The sequence below is a fragment of the Eptatretus burgeri genome, chromosome 17 (assembly GCF_056783735.1).
Source record: "Eptatretus burgeri isolate ZD-2024b chromosome 17, Ebu_testis_v1, whole genome shotgun sequence".
Classification (NCBI taxonomy): Eukaryota; Metazoa; Chordata; class Myxini; order Myxiniformes; family Myxinidae; genus Eptatretus; species Eptatretus burgeri.
Window position 1 is genome coordinate 16,525,933 of NC_140977.1, and position 19,369 is coordinate 16,545,301.

At 44.4% G+C, this 19,369-nt stretch overlaps 1 protein-coding gene across 4 annotated transcripts in view; it reads right to left on the minus strand.

Annotated features, from left to right (window-relative positions):
- Positions 1-10,964: 10,964 nt before the first annotated feature.
- The window catches only part of LOC147009407 (uncharacterized), a 58,084-nt gene continuing 49,679 nt past the window's right edge, over positions 10,965-19,369 (minus strand). For 2 of the 4 annotated variants that reach the window (XM_085861953.1, XM_085861954.1), the window contains exon 4: positions 10,965-16,004. In XM_085861953.1, the coding sequence (XP_085718079.1) occupies positions 14,506-16,004 (1,499 nt within the window). In that variant the 3' untranslated portion in view covers positions 10,965-14,505. Of the gene's footprint in view, positions 16,005-16,106; positions 16,233-19,369 lie in introns of all 4 variants that reach the window. The other 2 variants (XR_015052838.1, XM_085861955.1) reach the window with 2 other exon arrangements.

Below are 19,369 nucleotides of genomic sequence, written 5' to 3' on the forward strand. Positions count from 1 at the left end.
CTCGACACGTTTGTCGATCCGCCTGCGGAGCCCAACATCCTGATTTGGCCTTGTCTGGTGAACAGGCCAGGAATCGTATGTTTATTTAATTATTTATTTTCCAGAGAGATTTTTATATTTTCGAAAGTGATTTTTTTTGTGATATGAAGTGGTCATTTTGTATTTAACAATACCGGAAGTGATTTTAAAACTCTTTCCGGAACTTTTTTTTCCTTCTATTCATGACCGGAAACGATGATGTCATCGTTTATTTAATTAATTAATTATTTTCCAGAGAGATTTTTATACTTCCGAAAGTGATTTTTTGTGACAGGAAGTGGTCCTTTTGTATTTAACAATACCGGAAGTGATTTTAAAACTCTTTCCGGAACTTTTTCCTTCGATTCATGACCGGAAATGATGATGTCTTCGTTTGTTTATTTAATTATTTATTTTCCAGAGATTTTTATATTTCCGAAAGTGATTTTTTTGTGGCAGGAAGTGGTCGTTTTGTATTTAACAATATGGGCAGTGATTTAAAAACTCTTTCCGGAACTTTTTTTTCCCTTCAATTCATGACCGGAAACGATAATGTCATCGTTTGTTTATTTAATTATTTATTTTCCAAAGAGATTTTTATATTTCCGAAAGTGATTTTTTGTGGCAGGAAGTGGTCGTTTTGTATTTAACAATACCGGCAGTGATTTAAAAACTCTTTCCGGAACTTTTTTCCCCTTCGACTTATGACTGGAAATGATGATGTCCTGGACTTGTATGCTGGACCTCGTGAAAAGCTGGAGCATACCACAGATCTTTTGTCTTGGGCCGTCGACCTTGCGGGGTCTGGACGCGCAGAGGCTGCGTGCGTGGGCGATGCGACAAAAGGAGGACGATGTCGCCATTTTGCCACGCGGTGTGTTTGAGCTTGGGTGCTCGAATCCGTGGATATCTGCTTGTCACGAGTCGCATTCGGGCCTTTGCCACTTCCTCTCGTCCATGAAGCATCACCAAGTACTCTGTGTCTTGTCTGCATGCTGTCCGTGTCTTGTCTGCATGTTGTCTAAGGTTTATCTCGCTAGGATCCCCTTCGACACCCGTAATCCGTAGCTCCCTAGTTAAGAACGGGTTATAGATTGATTATAACATTGTCCTGCATGCTTGCTTGTGTCGTGTTCCCCGATGTGTCCCCAATGATTTCTGGCTCATTCGTATGAAGTTGCCGCTTTGGGTTTGTTCGTGCCGTGCTGAGAAACAATTCGCTTGATTGGTATATAAAACCAAAATGGTTACAGACTGGCAGAATTAGCTCGGTCTCTGACAAAACCAGTCTGTAACCGGGATCTATTCCCCCAACTGGTAAGGTTCAGGTGTACGTTGGTATCGCGATTCGAGGCGCGTGACCCGTGGCCTGTGCCGAACCAGCCGGCGTTATAACCCCCGGAGACGGCGGTGCTATTAAGTGACGTCCGAATCCTTAACACTGGGGTCAAGAGTCGGGTGTGAATCCTGCCACCACTGAATCCTTAACAATATGTTCACCTGAACTTTCTTATGTTCTCTCAAAATTGTTTCACTTGTGTCTGTCAAAGTCTGTGTTTCCACCTCGCTGGAAGCAAGCTTCTGTAGTCCCTGTCTTTAAGGCTCTGGTGAAAAATATGATTCTTCTAACTTTTGGTATATTAGCCTTCTACCCGTTATTAGCAAATTGTTTGAATCCTTGATCAAACGACAACTCATGACTAATTTGGAAACCCACCTCCTAACTGATGTCCAGCATGGCTTTTGGCATTCAAGGTCGACTGGTGATGTTCTCTCCCTCATCACTGAACATGTGAATGGGGATTTGGTTCATCATGGAGAAACCAGGGTTGTTGTTCTCGAAGGCTTTCAAAGGCTTTTGACAAAGTGTAACACAAGGGCCTCATCTATTATCTAAAATCATGTGGCATCTCTGGAAAATTAAATTATACAATTTCTGACTTCCTTGCAAATCCTCAAGTCTTTGTGGCACTTGAAGGACAGTCATCCCCTGTCTGTAATGTGAATGCTTGTGTTCCTCATGGGTCTGTATTGGGTCCAATATTGTTCTTGTTGTATATCAACGATCTACCTGATTGTGTTCCTTCTCAATGAAGCATTTACGCAGATGACTCAACACTGTCTACTACCCACCCAGGAACCTTTCCTCCTCCTTCCTGTGTCCATGCCAGTACCACCCTCAATGAGGGGATGGAGATATATATATATATATATATATATATATATATATATATATATATATATATATATATATATATATATATATATATATATATATATATATATATATATATATATATATATATATATATGTATTAACTGAGAAAAAGACTGGCTTGTTCTTACAACCAAAAGAAGACCACCTTGTTGTCTGTCTAGTTTAAGATTACTGTGTTTTACAACCCTGTCTTTGGGTTCTTCACCTTTGTAGGAACTTCCTGTTATCCATCTGCTTGGATTGGATATCAGCCCAAATCCAGACGAATGAAAGAGGAATCATGCCCCCCTTGATGTCCAGACGGCATCAGCCCACGTGTCCTCAAAGCCTGCTCTTCTGCTCTTGCTCACCCTCTCTCTGTTCTATTCACCCTCTCATTTGCTCAAGGCCATCTGCCATCTGCTTGGAAATCAGCAAACATCACTGCACAAAAAAGGTGCAAAAACAGATCCCTGCAACTACAGACCAATCAGCCTTCTCCCAATCATCAGCAAGGTTCTGGAATCCATCATCGCTTCAGACATCAAATCCTTCCTCTTCTCCAATGGCTTGATTTCTGATCATCAATTTGGTTTCAGACCAGGTCACTCTACCCTGGATATGCTGCTTCTGCTCTCCCAACAATGGATGGAGGTCCTCAATGCCAGACAGGAAATCCGAGCCGTATCCCTGGATATATCACGTGCTTTTGACACAGTCTGGCACCCTGCCCTGCTCACCAAACTCTCTTCCTATGGTATCCAAGGCCATCTCCACTCATGGCTCACAGACTTCCTCTCCTGTCGCAGTCACCGTGTGGCCCTAAATGGAGTTCTTTCATCCCCCCCACCCCCTTCCTGTCCAGGCTGGAGTTCCTCAAGGTTGCGTTCTGGGCCCTGTTCTTTTTCTGGTTTTCATCAATGATCTCTCCGACTCTCTGGAAAACCCTCTAACCCTCTATATCTCTTTGCTGATGACTCCACCCTCTGCCCTACCATCGGTCATCCCTCAGACCGGCAAGCAGCAGCTTCTTCGCTCACTGCAGATCTGGATAAAATCACAAACTGGTCCAACACGTGGAACATGTCTTTCAATCCGGACAAATCTCACACTCTCACTATGTCTCTCTGAAAGGACCGTTTAGAAACCCCGCCCCCCCCATCCACTTTCTCAACAATCCTCTGGAAGAAGTCCTTTCTTTCAAGCTTCTGGGTCTCACTATCTGCCATGACCTTTCCTGGGAAAGCCACATTTCCAACCTCCCCTCCAAAGCTAGTCGCCGACTGGGAATCCTCCGTCGTGCAAGGTCCTTCCTCGGCCCACCTGAGCTCCTGACCACTTACAAAGCTTTTGTCTGCAGCCTGATGGAGTACTGCTCTCCCCTCTGGGCTGGTGCTCCTGCCTCCCACCTTTCTCGGCTTCACGCTGTAGAAACCAAGGCATTTCGGATCATTGGCATCTCCCGCAATGAGGCTGAATCTTTGGGCCTCTCACTCAATCACCGCAGGTTGGTCGCTGGTCTTTCTGTCTTCTACCGTCTCCTCTCCAGCCTCGCCCCCCCCGCCCTGCTCTCTCTGTGATTTGACCCCACCACATTTCCGCAGGGCGCTCAAGGTCCGCCAAGAACCCATTCTGGTAAAACTACCAAAATCACGAATCACTGCTCACCTTCACTCTTTCATTCCTCTTTTTTCCCGCCTTTGGAATAAACTCCCTCACTCTATTCATTCCCATTCTTCCCTCCAGGCCTTCAAAACAGCTGTTCACCACCACCTCTTATCATCCCGCATCCAAATCGTCGATCTTTTCTACCCCCAATAGTCCACCCAACCCCACCTCCTTCAAATTCCCTGCTTTCCTTCCTGAAAGTCCCTGTAACGTCCATCTTCTATTCCCCATGTTCCCCGTTCCATCCCTCTCCTTTCCACAGATCTCCAAATGTCTCTGTTCCCCACTGTTTTGTCCTTTCCACTCCCACCCCTCTTGTCTCATGCCCCCCCCCCCTTGATGTGCGTTGTGTGTTAGCTCTCATACGAGCCTCGACAAGGTATACAAAAAAAAAAATCCCAGCTGAGAAAAGTACATCTCTAACATCACGAAAAGAGCCGACCAGCACGTTAGCTGTTTATTTTGTGTTCATCAATACCTTCCTCAAGCTGCAGTGCTCCATCTATACAAGGCCACTATATGACCTGTCATGGAGTATTATTACCATATTTGGGCTGGTGCTCCAGCCTGTCACCTCTCTCTTTCACAGAATTCAACGACGTGCTGCATTTGGTGGGACAGGAGTTGGCATCATCTCTGGAGCCTCTCTTAGTCTGCCGCTCTGTTTCATCTTTCAGCCTTTTCTCAAGATATTTTGACAGAATGTGCTTTCAGGGTCTTTCACAGGTTGTTCCAACTGAAAATACTTTCAGTCGCTCTTCGCGTTTCACAATTTCTTCCCATCCATACTCTCTATCTGTCTCAAGGAGTAGGATGATGAGGTATTGTTGTCGTTTTTTTTCCCCCTGCACTGCATCACTTTCGAACAGTTTACCTGCATCCTGCTTCTTCATCCCAACCCACCTCGATTCAAGAGGAATGTCAATTGATTTCTCCTTTCTGTTTAGTATCTACACTTTCCTCTGTGTAGCCCCCACTTTGAGGGGCCTTTGGCTTTGTGGTGGGTGAAATCTCATTAAAAAAAAAACAGACTGAGTCAACCCCACCTGATGTTAATTCAATGATTGAGAGGAACTAAAACTCAGGAACATAAGGTACCAAGCCAGCCACCCCAAACACGAAGCGAACACCAGAATTAAGAGGGACCCAGCATATGCTAGTAGGTGGTTGAGATATGCCGAGAAGAATGACAAAAATCCGAGCGGTGTGAAACTCAAACTTCTCGCTCTTAAGTGGACCGTATCAAAGAACTTTTGAGGGTAACTGTTAGGCTCCAAGTTTACAGTGGTCACAGATAATAACCCCCTTTGTCACCTTCAAACTGCAAAGTTGGGAGCAACAGAGCAGAGATGGGTTGTGCATTTAGCGATTTTTTTTTTTTTTTTTTCACTTCGATGTAACATATCACCCTGGGTATTGAAGTGCTGCAGCGGATGCCCTCTCGAGGCAGCTGTTGTCAGGGAAGGACAAACCAGAGGTTAAGGATGAGGATGATGACGACGTGGCCATTTGCAATGTCATCTCCAGAGTTACAGACCTGGGACGTGATGTAGTGCAGTAGAGAATGAAGTGCTTCAGAGTTTCTCATATCTGGGTACGAGACATAAGAGGAGATAGTGGTTCTGGGGAACCCACCAACCCTTCCAGGTTACATCAGAGAGGAACTGCATAGGTTCCAAGATGCTGACCCCACACTTGATGTGTTTATGAAGTTTTGGGATGCGAAGAGAAAACCTACAGGCAAAGAAAGATGGGGTATATCAAAATCCCCCTCGTCACTGTTGAAGCAATGGAATCATGTACAAGAGAATGGGTTGTACCGGGTTATCAATTATGTCCACTTTGGTGCATGTTGACAGCTGTTGCGACCTGAGGGTCTGAAGGACCGAGTGCTTGAAAGCGTGCATGATCACATGGGACACCAAGGCATAGAGCACACATTGAATCTGTTGAGACAGAGGTGTTTCTGGGTGGGAATGTGCAACGATACAGAACACTGGGTGAAGAACTGTCAGCATTGCATTTTGACCAGGATACCACATCCTAAGGTACACGCACCCATGGGCACAAAGTCCGCTTGGTGGGCATTTAAGACGGTGGCTGTAGATTTCACTGTACTGGAACCTCGTACTGATGGCCATGAGAATGTGTTAGTGGTTACTGATGTGTTCACGAAATTCATTCAAACATTCCCTACGAGAGACCAAAAGGCCAATACCACAGCTTCATCCAATACCACAGCTATCACTGGTTTAACTCTGGCATTCTTCAGCTTCCAGGATCTTCTCACTTCATTCTTGAGGTCTTGGTGTTTGGTCATTTTCTTGATTTCTGCATCATTTAGTCCAAACTCGCTGATATCAACACCTCAATCAGCAATGCCTTCTTCTCTTTTTTTTTGTACCTAAGTATGATATCTGGTCGCAACGCTTTGTTTTCGATGTTCACGCTCGATGGGATCATCAGGTCATACTTGAGTGGAAGGTATTTCCGTGTTTTCAGTGATTACTTTTGGTTCATGTTCCCACAAATTTTCTGGAACAGGGACATCAAAGTTTTTGCAGATGTGCCTGCGGATTACTTTACAAAATATGTTGTGTCATGTGTACAGCTGTTCTGACATGAGTTTGTATTTGTGCGTGTTCGGTCATTAAGCATAACCTATCATTCTTTTTACTAACCCCACCTCGACCCCTCACCTCTCTCTCTTTATCTCTCTCACCTCCTCACATCACTCTCCCCCATGGTATAGCACCGTTTGGTGAGGCATAGCTCTCCCCACCTCCCTTGCTCTTCCCCCCTTCCTAGCTTCCGCTCGCTCCTGCCTCCTCTCTCTCTCTTCTCTCTCAACCCCCCTCCTTAATACCCCCATCAGCGAAGCGACGGGTTGTATTTTCTAGTGTAGAATAAACACTGCCCTTCAGTTCCGAGGCAGTGTACAAGCAACGCGCACTTCCTCGCATCAGAAAGTACATCGTCATTTACCGCCAGCAATGAAGTTCTCGAACATGCGCATCAATGAGGTAAAAGGTATCGAAGGCTCACCCGGACTCGGTAAGAATGCAGCAGGTGGTGTAAGTGCAAGGTGAGCCATCCTCGTCGCCAACATGTTGTGTAGCAAAGTCAGCCCACATGTAGGTTCTTCAGCTCAACCGTTTTTAATGGCGTCTCCTGCTCCACTTTTCTCCACACTCCATAGGACCCCCTCAGGGCCAGATTTTTTACAATGCCATGAGCAAACTTTGGTACATCATGGGTGATCGAGGTTGTGGTCAAGTGTCATCACAATTGCATGTGTAGTTTTTGAGAAGAAAGCAAATACCTATTTTGGGGGGCAACCCCCCGTAGACCCCCTGAGGACCTGATTTTTTATATAATGCCATGAACAAAATTTGGTACATACACAGTGATGGTAAGGCGTTTATCAAAATCAAATGTGTCGTTTCAGAGAAGTTGCAAGTTTTTGTGGACGAACGGACGCACAGATTGATGGACAGATGATGCACCATCCCAGAAGCTCCCCGGAACTACGTTGCAGATGAGCTAACTGAAACTGCCACTTTATAACTGCTGGCAGTGATGACTTCGATATGACATGGGATTGACAAGCTACATACCTTGTAAGAGGCCACATTCCATCCATTTATTACATACGCAGTTGACTACTGTATGTTCCAGGTGAGCTAATGAAAAGCTGCAATGTCTTGCGTCAATAAGTATTCAGCCCTCTGAGTCAATACTTTGTGGAAGCGCCTTTAGTCGCGAGTACAGCTTCGAGTCTTCTTGGGTATGTCTGTGTCAGCTTTGCACATCTGGATTTGGGGATTTTCTCACATTCTTCCTTGCCGATTTGCTCAAGCTTTGTCAATTTGGACGGGGAGCGTCTGTGAACAGCAATCTTCAAGTCTTTCCATACATTCTCAATGGGATTTACGTCTGGCCTTTGGCTGAGCCACTCAAGGACTTGCACGTTCTTGTTCTGAACCCATTCCAGTGTTGCTTTGGCTGTATACTTGGGGTCATTGCCTTGTTACAATGTAAATCTTCACCATAGTCCAAGGTCTTTTGCTCACTGAAGCAGGTTCTCAAGGATTTGCCTGTATTTGGCTTCATTCATTGTTCCCACTCACCTTCCAAGTCTCCCAGTCCCTGCTGCTGCAAAGCATCCCCATAGCATGATGCTGCCACCACCATGCTCCACCGTAGGGATGGTGCTCGACGGGTGATGAGCTGTGCTTGGTTTCTGCCCGATGTAGCGCTTTTCATTCAGGCCAAAGAGTTCAATTTTCATCTCATCAGACCACATAATCTTTTACTTCACGCTCTCAGAGTCTTTCAAGTGCCTTTTTGCAAACTCCAGGCGAGTTGTCACGTGCCTTTTTCTCAGGAGTGGATTCCCTCTGGCCACTCTCCTATAAAGCCAAGATTTGTGAAGTGCTGCAGAGACAGTTGCCCTTCTGGCACGTTCTTCTTCCATCTCAGCCAATGTACTCTGTAGTTCTGTCAAAGTGTTCATTGAGTTATTGATCTCCATGACGAAGGCCCTTCTTGCATAGTTGCTCAATTTCGTCAAACGACCAGTTCTTGGAAGAGTCTGGGTAGTTCCATATTCTTTCCGTTTCCTAACGATGGAGCTCACTGTGCTCTTGGGAACTTTAAACTCCATAAATTTCAATATGGATACAAACAAACACGACATAATAGTGACCGAAGCTTTTCGTGCTGCACTCTTTAGAGTGCAAGATCGCAGCAAGTGAAGGAGGAAGTGAAGGTGTGTGCTTATATATGCAAGTCTCAATAAGGTAGACACTGATCAGGAGAACTTGTAATCTTCCTGCTGAAATTGACAAAATCATGAATATACTCTGTGAGAATGGCGATCCTGAGCATATAGTGAAGAGATACGTGCACAAGTTTCTAAACACGACAAAAGATCGGAAGATTGGTCCGGACAAATGTCCAGTCTATATCAGGATGCCCTGGAAAGGACAATCATCACGAAGGTTTGAAGTACAAATCAAACATATTGAATCCAACACGTTTCTGGCTGTTTAACCTCGAGTAATCTTTACCTCTCGCCGTTTGCTGACGTCAGTCAACAAGGATATGCTACCCACCTCACAAAGCAGCAATGTTATTTATGAGTTTAAGTGCCGATGTGAAGCTCGGGACAAGGGCCGCACAACACTAAGATTGGCTGATCGGATCAAACAACACATCCCCTTGGCGACTCGAAGAAAGATTGTGAGGATTAGAACACAACCAGTGCGAGCATGCATAAATATCCAGCAACTACCAGCCACTGTACCTGCTTCATCTGTCATTGCACACCTGGTTGCCAACCCTATCTGTGCAGACCAGTACAATGCAGATATGTTCAGGATATTGAGCCGAGGTCGGATTTACATATGTTGGAAGCAACCTTCATCCTTACCACCAATCCAATATTATGTCGTCAAAAGGAATTTGTGCGATCTCTGTGTCTCTTTCAGCATGGAAAGATCAAGGGAAGTACGGTAACAAATGGTGAATGGACCTGAGGGGAAACCCATCCCCCCTCTCTCCAGGATGCGGTTGCAAACGTCAATCATCGACGAAGTCTGCTCCAGCCAATGGGAGCTCGAGGTGAAGATGATGAGCTGACCAATGGACGTTCGGATAAACCGTGATGTCATTACAGTTGAACCAATCAGTGTCTACCTTGGAGAGACTTGCGTATATCAGCACTTCACTTCCTCCTTCACTTGCTGCGATCTTACCTTTAAGAGAGCAGCAAGAAAAGCTTCAGTCACTATTATGTCGTGTTTGTTTGTATCCACATTGAAGTTCTGTAGTACCAAACATCTGTTTATTCTCTAGAAATTGTTTTGTACCCTTCCCCAGATCTATTCTTCCTCACAATTCTTTCTCGGAGGTCAATAAACAGTTCCTCGGACTTCACGGTAGAGTTTCTGCTCTGACATGCAATGACATTCATGAGACCTTCCAGAGAAAGGTGTGTTTCTTTATTCATCATGTCCAATCAATAGAGTTGGCCACAGGTGGACTCCAATCAAGTTGCAGAACATCTCAAAGATGATCAAAGGAAATCGGATGCACCTGAGCTCCATTTGGAGTGTCATAACAAAAACGTTGAATAATTCTTGATGCAAATCATTTCAGCTTTTCATTTTTAAAGATTTCTAAAAACATGTTTTCACTTTGTCATAAGGGGGTATTTTGTGTAGATTTGTGACAACAAATTTCAATTTAAACCATTTATAATTAAAGCTGTAACACAACAAAATGTGAAATCGTCAAATGTTGTGAATACTTTCTGAAGGCACTGTATTTGGAAATTGTTCAGGGTGTCCGTAAAAACTCGCTCACTCTTCACCAAAGGCACCGTGGGATATTTAACGTCCACCAACTAATGCTAAAACACAGGACACCCAGCTTAAGCTCCATCCGCGAGATGGTGCACATATTCATGAAATTCCCTGAATGTGAAAAACCAGGATGACAGTTTGTAGCTGGGCGAAGATTCAAACAAAGGCAAGACAGCTCAGAGGCCAGTGTGCACACCTCCAGGATCTCCTATCAGCACGAAAGGATGGTGCTTGGAGGAAAATGCCAATTGCATGTGAAGAGAACATCAGTGAGCCAGGAAATAATGTGGTCTTGCGTCCAGAAACAGACCCTGGTTAGTCGACCGCAGTGCCAGCAAGTGTCTTGACAAACACCTTGAATAAACTATTTCAATTGCATGCTTATCGAAATGTCAATTTCCTCACCATTAATAGGATCATTGTTACTCCAGTACGTAATGTTACCAACCAGACGACCAAACAATGAAAGGACAATTTTTAAGAAAGGAATCATGGGATATTCCACATCCTTAATCTAAATTTGAATGAGATAGCATGTTCCAAAATGCACCGCTCCTTCCTGGCAGTGCATCAGTGACAGCTGTTATCACATTTGTTCCTGCAGTAATCAAACCCAAATCCTGTGCTGAATTGTGAACATGCCACCAGCTGACATATCCTGTGACTCTTGCATACATTTTCATCTTATTTAAAGAAATTGGTGAGGCCACGGCTCCAACATATCACTTTATTCAAACAGGCATTCTCATAATAAGTCAACATCTTGTTGAAAATATTTTTCAATTGGAGGGATCTGTGTCCCTTTTTCACTTCTTGGTAAGTCGGGGTTCAAAAGCATGCCCTCCATTAAAGAGGGTTCACCGTTATTGAGAAAATTTTGGTTGTAGCCAATCATGTGGCTTTCCCCACAGGAAATATAGGATGCTGGCTGGGGTTGAAAAAGCATCATTGCTTTTTCAATCAGTTTGACTATTTGGGGATTATATACTTGCATGCATTTTATAATCCATGAATGTGTGAATATCAAAGGCTTTTTGTAATCTTTCCAGGATGTAGATAAGTTGGTTTGTTGAATCTTGCAATTTTCGAGGGTGATTTGGTGAAATAATAAATAGTATATCGTTTCATAATGTCCGCTCTTCCATCCTTTCTGCTCTGCCTCTGAAGCTCGTTGTTGTGGGAGTTGGTTGTAAATTGCATCAGTGATTATACCTGTTAAAAGTTTGATGTTGTTGGTAGGAACAATGCAGGTTAATGCATCCTTTCTGCTCTGCCTCCAAAGCTCATTGCTAGGTGACAAGTTTATCCTAATTCTGAAGTCACTGATGGTGATAGCACTCAGTGGAGTTGTCAATCAACATCATCACCATATTATAATATGTATGTATGCATGCGTGTATATAATACATACGTGTGTGTGTGTCGTTGGTTGTTATCTCCATTACTCGGGTTTCAGGAGGTAGAACGGAGTCCTCCCAGGACTCGAAGTATCCACCTTCGTTGCGGTGAAGGATCATGATTCATTGGGCTAAGTTGCGTTGTTCTCAGAGTTTTGTTCCGAGGCCTCTTTTCAGCATCATCACGAGGTGCTGGACATCATCCAACTGGAGTTTGTGTGTGGTAAATGTTCCCCAGGCTGGTTTGTCGGATCTTGTGAGGTTCTCCTTTTTCATTCCCAACACTCCCAATTATCACTGGTATAATTTTGGCACTCTTCAGCTTTCAAGATCTTTTCACTTCATTCTTGACATCTTGATATTTGGTCATTTTCTTGATTTCTACGTTATTTTGACCAAAATCACTGGGTACTGAAACCTCATTTGGAAATGCCTTCTTTTCCTTTTTCTGTTGGAGTACGATGTCTGGTCGCAGTGCTTTGTTTTCTGCGTTCATGCTGGAGGGGATCATCAGGTTGTACTTTAGCATAATGTTCCTGTTTTCAATGATTGCTTTTGGTTCATGTTTCCATGAGTTGTGTGGAACTGGGACATTGAAATTTATGCAGATGTGCCAATGGATTACTTAATATACCTTGTTGTGCCTTTGTGTGTTCAACTGTTCCAACATGATATTTTTTACATTGTGATAGATGAATCGTGCTTTCTGTTTCTACACTTGTCTGATTGGCTCAGTCCTGCCATTTCTTTAAGGCCATTCATCATCTTCTTCTTCTTCTTTCGGCTGCTCCCGTTAGGGGTCGCCACAGCGGATCATCCATATGATCCGCATAGTGATTTGGCACATGTTTTACGCCGGATGCCCTTCCTGACGCAACCCTGGTCGCCTCTTACGACACAGGGATATAAGGCCATTCATCATGCCAAAGACCAAAGTAGTGTCCTTCATCTTGGGCACTTATGATGATTTGTTCTCCATCCCAATTGAGCTGACCTCATCTTAGCCATTCCAATGAGCCTTCCTTGTCGATCCCCATTCTGTCAAGTTCTATTTTTTAATCTTCCTGCTCTCTTGTCATTCTCCCATTTCTCATCGTATTTCTGCTGATATTTCTTGTTGTTGTTTTCCTTTTTTATTTATCTTTGCAATCATTGTTTTAGGATAGTATCTTACATTTGCACCTGCTTTTGGAAGTTTGGTGCTAAATGGGTTAAGAATATCTTTTCTGGTCTGTTGTTTTCTTGCTTGTGCACAAATCTCATTTGATAGTCTGTTGAGCTTTAAACATACTCCGCTAGTCTAGTGCCACACACATTGTTCTGTGTGCTTGGTTAAGCTCCATCAAACCGCCTCCTCCTCCTCGTCTCGTTAAATACAACCTTTTAAGGTATGCATTTGCCTTTTATAGAATATTTCGTGACGAGTTAGAAATTTCCTTGTTTGGACGTCAAATTTGATGATCTACAATTGTGACAAGTTTGTAATTGCCCAGCTTGGAATACCAGTACTGCAATTTGGTTTATGGCTTTGGTTTTTTTTTTTTCTTGGAGAGAGGGATGACTTCAGAATTCGTCTTATTCTGCGGAGGTACTCTTTACTGATTATTTTATTGTGTGTTGTACCTGGGGGCCTTCTTCTATTTTGAGGTATATGTGAGATGCTTCCTTTTCTCATTCTTGTTTTGTTGCACTTTGATCGAATGAAATGTTGGATGTTCTTGTTTTTTCTCGTACAGATGTGAATTTGGCACATTTGGCCAGACCATACTCCATTTGAATGTCCTCCGAGTACTGCTTTACTTGTTTCAGTTGATCTCCCAATTTTTCATCATTTGGCGCAATGACTTTTAGATCAATCATGTGCAGTAGATGCGTCACCTTTCTTGTTTCTTTTGTCATTTTTCTGTTGCATGTCAGATTGTATCTGTGTCCTTGTTCATTGATAACTTTCTCAGTGGGTCCAGAATCAGATAAAATAGGAGGGTGGAAAGCCACCTTGCAAGATACCATGTCATATGTTTACTCCTGGGATTTCAATCTTTCCTCCAAGTAAGGTCATATCAGCATTGTCTTCCAGTGTCATTGCTTTCTCAATCAGTGTGACCATTTGGGGGTTAATTTTGGATACTTGCAAGCATTTTATAATCCATGAATGTGGGAATATCAAAGGGTTTTTGTCATCTTTCCAGTCTGAGGACAAGATGGTTTATCAAAGTTTGCAATTTTAAAATATGGTTTGGTAAAATAACAAATGGTCTATTGTTTCATAATGTCCACTTTTCCATCCTTTCTCCGCTGCCTTTAAAGCTCGTTGTTGTGCGAGTTGGTTGTAAATTGCATCAGTGATGATACCTGTTCGAAGTTTTATGTTGTTGGTAGGAACAATGTGGGTTAAATGACCCAATTCAATCTCTGCAGTTGTTGACAGCCAAGATAAAAATAAATTGGTGCTGCGATTCTGAAATAAAAAAACTAGAGTTCAGAGAATGCAATACTCTGCTCAGTCTTGAGAAGAAAGGGCATGGTCTCCAAACACTAATGTTCTCCATAGTGAATTCTCGTGTAAGGCTTAAGGATGGATGGCTGATGAAAAGATTTTCCACAAACCATGCCTTTGCATGGGCATTCTCCTTGGTTGTTATCTCTTTGACGGTTTCAGAAGGTGGAAGGTAGTTTCCCCGAACTGAAAATCTCCACCTCCTTTTTTGTTAAAAGATCATGATTCGTGAACCAAAATGTGAAATTTCATTCTCAAAGCCTCGTTCCAAGGGCTCTTTTCAAAATCTTCACTGAATCTCTGACAGCCTCCACTTGAAGCTCGTTTGTGATGATATTCTCCAGAATGCTTTTCAAATACTCACTGAGGATTTTCTTTATCATTCCCGTTGCTCCGACTTCCACTTGTGCATTTGGATGGGTGCTCACCATTGTGAATTATCATGTGCGTTTTAAGGCTGGATGACTGATTAAAAGATTTTCCACATGTTGAGCATTTGTACGGGCATTCTCCACTGTGAATTCTCATGTGTGTTTTAAGCGTGGATGACCGATTAAAAGATTTTCCACAAACGGTGCACTTGTACGGGCGTTCTCCATTGTGAATTCTCACATGTGTTTTAAGGTTAGATGACTGATTAAAAGATTTTCCACATGTTGAGCATTTGTACGGGCATTCTCCACTGTGAATTCTCACGTGCTTTTTAAGGGTGCTCGACTGATTAAAAGATTTTCCACAACTTTCACATTTGTACGGGCGTTCTCCATTGTGAATTGTCATGTGCTTTTTAAAATTTGATGGCCAATTAAAATACTTTCCACAAACTGTGCATTTGTGTGGGTAGTCTCCATTGTGAATGATCATGTGTGTTTTAAGGCTGGATGATCGATCAAAACATTTTCCACAATTTGTGCATTTGTATGGGCGTTCACCATTGTGAATTCTCAAGTGTGATTTAAGATTGGATGATTGATGAAAGGATTTTCCGCAACTTGTGCATACGTATGGGCGTTCTTCGTTGTGAATTATCATATGCAATTTCAGGCTTGATGACTGAGGAAAAGATTTTCCACAAACTGTGCATTTGTATGGGCGTTCTCCATTGTGAAATGTCACGTGTGTTTTGAGATTGGAAGACTGAGTAAATGATTTTCCACAACTTGTGCATTTGTATGGGCGCTCTCCATTGTGAATCATCATGTGCGTTTTAAGGTTGGATGAACGTTTAAAAGATTTTCCACAACTTGTACATTTGTAAGGGCGTTCTCCGTTGTGAATTCTCTGGTGTATTTTGAAGGTGGATGAATGAACGAAGGATTTTCCACAACTTGAACATTTGTATGGGTAGTTTCCATTGTGAGTCATCATGTGTGATTTAAGGTTGCATGACTGATTAAAAGATTTTCCACATGTTGAGCATTTGTATGGACATTCTCCACTGTGAATTCTCATGTGCTTTTTAAGGGTGCTCAACTGATTAAAAGATTTTGCACAACTTGCGCATTTGTATGGGCGTTCTCCATTGTGAATTGTCATGTGCTTTTTAAAATTCGATGACCAATTAAAATACTTTCCACAAACTGTGCATTTGTATAGGCGTTCTCGATTGTGAATTGCCATGTGTGATTTCAGGGTGGATGACCGATTGAACAATTTTCCACAAGTTTTGCATTTGCATAGATGTTCAGCTTTTCCTTTGTGAGACTTGTGAAAATTATCCTCTGCAAACATTTCATTTTTCGGAGTGTCTTGTTTGTAAAAAGTCCTCTTCCTCAGTTCAGTTGGCAGGTCTTGTGGGTGTGTGTCTGAGCTGGTCGTACAAGGTGGTGCAGTCTCCATTGGGGATTTAATGGATCCACCTGTAAATATAACATCACATGACCTATAAGAAAAAAATCAGATTCTGTAAAATACTTGTCATATTCTGACAAACGTAGACAAACACGCATGACTGTACGTACTGTGGCATCAACTGATTAACTGACTTCGAGCTTGTTGCAGCAGGATGTTAAGATCTCACAATGTTCCACATGGCTTAACTCTTGTGGAGACGTTCCAAATTAATGGCGGACAATGTGCGAGCCGGTCTTGAGGAGAAACACGAGAACCTTAGCTCTTTTAAAACCAAGGGGTTTATTCAGAAACCACAAACAACCAGGGGAAGATTCACACGATGAAAGGAATACAATGGTGGGTTGGGATAGGGGAGAAAGGTGGACACAAAAATCGATAATAAATCATGTACAATGAGAATAAAAATGAATCGAAAGAAAAAGGCACCTCATACCAGATTAAATCACTGGCGGGAAAGGGAGAAAACCAGGGGACTCAGCTCTACTGGACGAGCAGGTAGAAGAATAAGTGCGGAGAGCAGCCATGAGCAGGCAACAAGTAGGATGATGAGGAGACTTGCAGGATGACGAACGGACACAGGGCGACGAAACCAGACGGAGGCCGACGTCCTCAAAATTTGTCTCCTTACAAAATTGCTCTTTCAGACCAAACCCGTTCTTATACGGTCAATCAGCGGCGTGTGAGACATAATCCACAGCGATGCCCACCACAAGTCAGGAGGTGTGTCTGATGTATAAACGACAAATGTGGTCTTCATTGGTTAGATATTTATCGGTATTCCATCCTGATGAGGGAAAATAAGCCTGAAGTCCAGATCGGTTGTTACGTTGATGTATAACTGATGCCGGCCATATAATCTTTGTCTCTTTGAAAGAGACAACGGGCCGAAGCTTCTGTGTTGGAGGCGACGCTTTGGTGTGGACTGTCTCCAATGGCGATCAGCAGAGTGCTCGTCACACGCCTCATGTTTCGATAATAAACATACACATATATATATTTACTAATTTATATACGTATATATCTTATAGACATTAGCCTGGTGTTGGCTTGGAGGTAAGGGAGGTGGCTTGGGATCCTCGGGGTCCTGAGTTCGAGCCCCACTGGCCACTGAATTAACATCAGTGGGGTTGACTCAGCCCGTCATTCTTCTGAGGTCAGCGAAATCAGCACCAGTATACTGATAACTATCCCTGCGTGTCGAAGGCGACTTAAGGGTTGGCGTCAGGAATGGCATCCAGCCATAAAAACATTGCCATAAGAAAGGGTACCATGATTGGAGCCCACAAAAAAAGCTGACCCCTGCTCATGGAAAAAGGCTTTAAAATGGTGTGATGACTACATATATATCTATTATAATACCAAGCTTGCACACTAAAAACGTGGCTCGCCGTCACACGATCCCTATAAAATTGCTGTGGCACTTAGCGGACATGCCGACAATGTTTGGGAAGTCTTGGCGTTCCATAGTACCACTTGCATTTTGCACAATGCGTATTTTTGTCATTCGCCGTGTACAGTCTGTCATCTGCTACCAGCTATGTTGTACTGCTATCCCATGCATGTGCACGGGTATCGTTAGTATATATATAGTGTTACGGCTGTGGAAATTCGCAAACCACCATTCAGGGCCCGTAGGTGAGATATCTCGAAGTACATGTGTAGTTAGCCCAAACCCGTTGTATAGAGGGAATTTGTGATTCACCCGAGCTGCGACGCTTTGAGTCGGGTGTTTTTCTGTTCTATCTTTGTTTTGAACCAGCCACGTCGCAACCGCAATCACACAGCAACCACCTTGGCCGCCACGCCAGCCATCGTCACCAGCTGCAGCCATGCTCTGGCCCTCAGACAGCAACAGCAACGCCAACAGCCATGACCTTTACCTTCACAACTCAATCCCGCAAACATCGCATCACCGCCATTCCCAACGGCACCATAACCATCAACCACCACCGAAAACTCTCCACCACCTTCACCTCTCTCCTCCTATGGCCATTCCCGCACCACCTGTGAACACTGAACGTCGGGCTGTCTCGGGGCCCGTTCGGCGATTGGTGCCGAGCGCACCGAGCCGCAAGCTCAAATAGCGGCCTTTCTGAGGGAAAATTCGGATCAAGAAAGCTACACGCCCACTTCTCCTTCGTCCAATTGGCAAGCGCGGGGCGGCTTGGCCCCGCCTCCAGGCGCGTCTTTGTGAAATCGATATATGCAAATTCTAGGATCAGGGGAGGTTCACGCCCCCGTTTCCTCCGACCAATGGGCGAGCGTGGCTCCACCCCCGAGGTCACCCTGATCCAGATATTTGCATATTAGCTGCTCCTGCCAGCCTAGAAGAAGGGGAGCGCAAGGCGAATGAAGAGAGTTGGGTTCTGGAGTCGGCTGAGGAGAGTGCGGAACTGAAGAGAGTTGGGTTGCAGAGATAATCGGGCGAGGGAGAGCGGTGGAACTGGAGGCAAAGGAGCTCGGGTCCGAAGCGAGAAGGACGGCGGTCGGCGACGAGGTTACAGTGTGGGGAAATCGCTCGTCTTGTTGCGGGACCCAAGCCAGCCAGCCATTCTCCTCCCCCAGGGCATCAACAATTCCCCCTTTCCCCCCGCGCTGAGATAGTGCAAAAAGGGGGCCCCGTTCCCACCCCACTCCAAACGTCGTGCCAACGAAACCCGTCAAGGAGCATGGAGTCAGGGCATAGCTGCGCAGCCACATTTGCGGCTCGCCCGCCAACGCGTCATGAGGACGCGGGTAGGACCCCCCCCCCCCCAGTCTCGCAGACCTGGCCGCTCCTCCAGGTCACGCGCACATTTGGCCTACAGGCCTGTCTGCCCCCCTTGTCTATGAGGGTGGCTTCTTTCCTTTGCTTTGGTGTAAATGTGTGTTGGCGCCGTCTGTAAAAGTGTTGCCGTATGTGCGCGTAGTCGGTATTAACTCTGCGTTGTTGTTGCTTTTGTTTTGGTTGCTATATGTGCATTTTGACTGTATGGCTGTATATATATGTGCTTTCCGTGTGCTGGGAAATAAATGTGCATTGTGTGAACTGTTTTCCCGTTTCGCTTCGTCTTTTCTTTATTGACCCTCCATCCTACTTCACGTAAAGGTTTCGTAGTGGGTGCAAAACGCCCGGTAAATTATCCGAACCATCGAGGTCGACGATAACACCGCTCGGTTATCCCAATAGTATGGAACGGGCCGCCCAAGCGGCTCGTGTCGAGTCGACCTGCGGCGAGGTACGATCGCCCGGTTTACCATCCGCGTGGGTACTTAGGTAGGTCGAGTTTGGCAAACAACCCTATCTGACTCGGGTGGCCGATTAGCACGATTGTGGTGAGGTCGAAAGGCCCACCCGTGACTGGCTCCGGGCGATAGTTCCCGGAGGGTC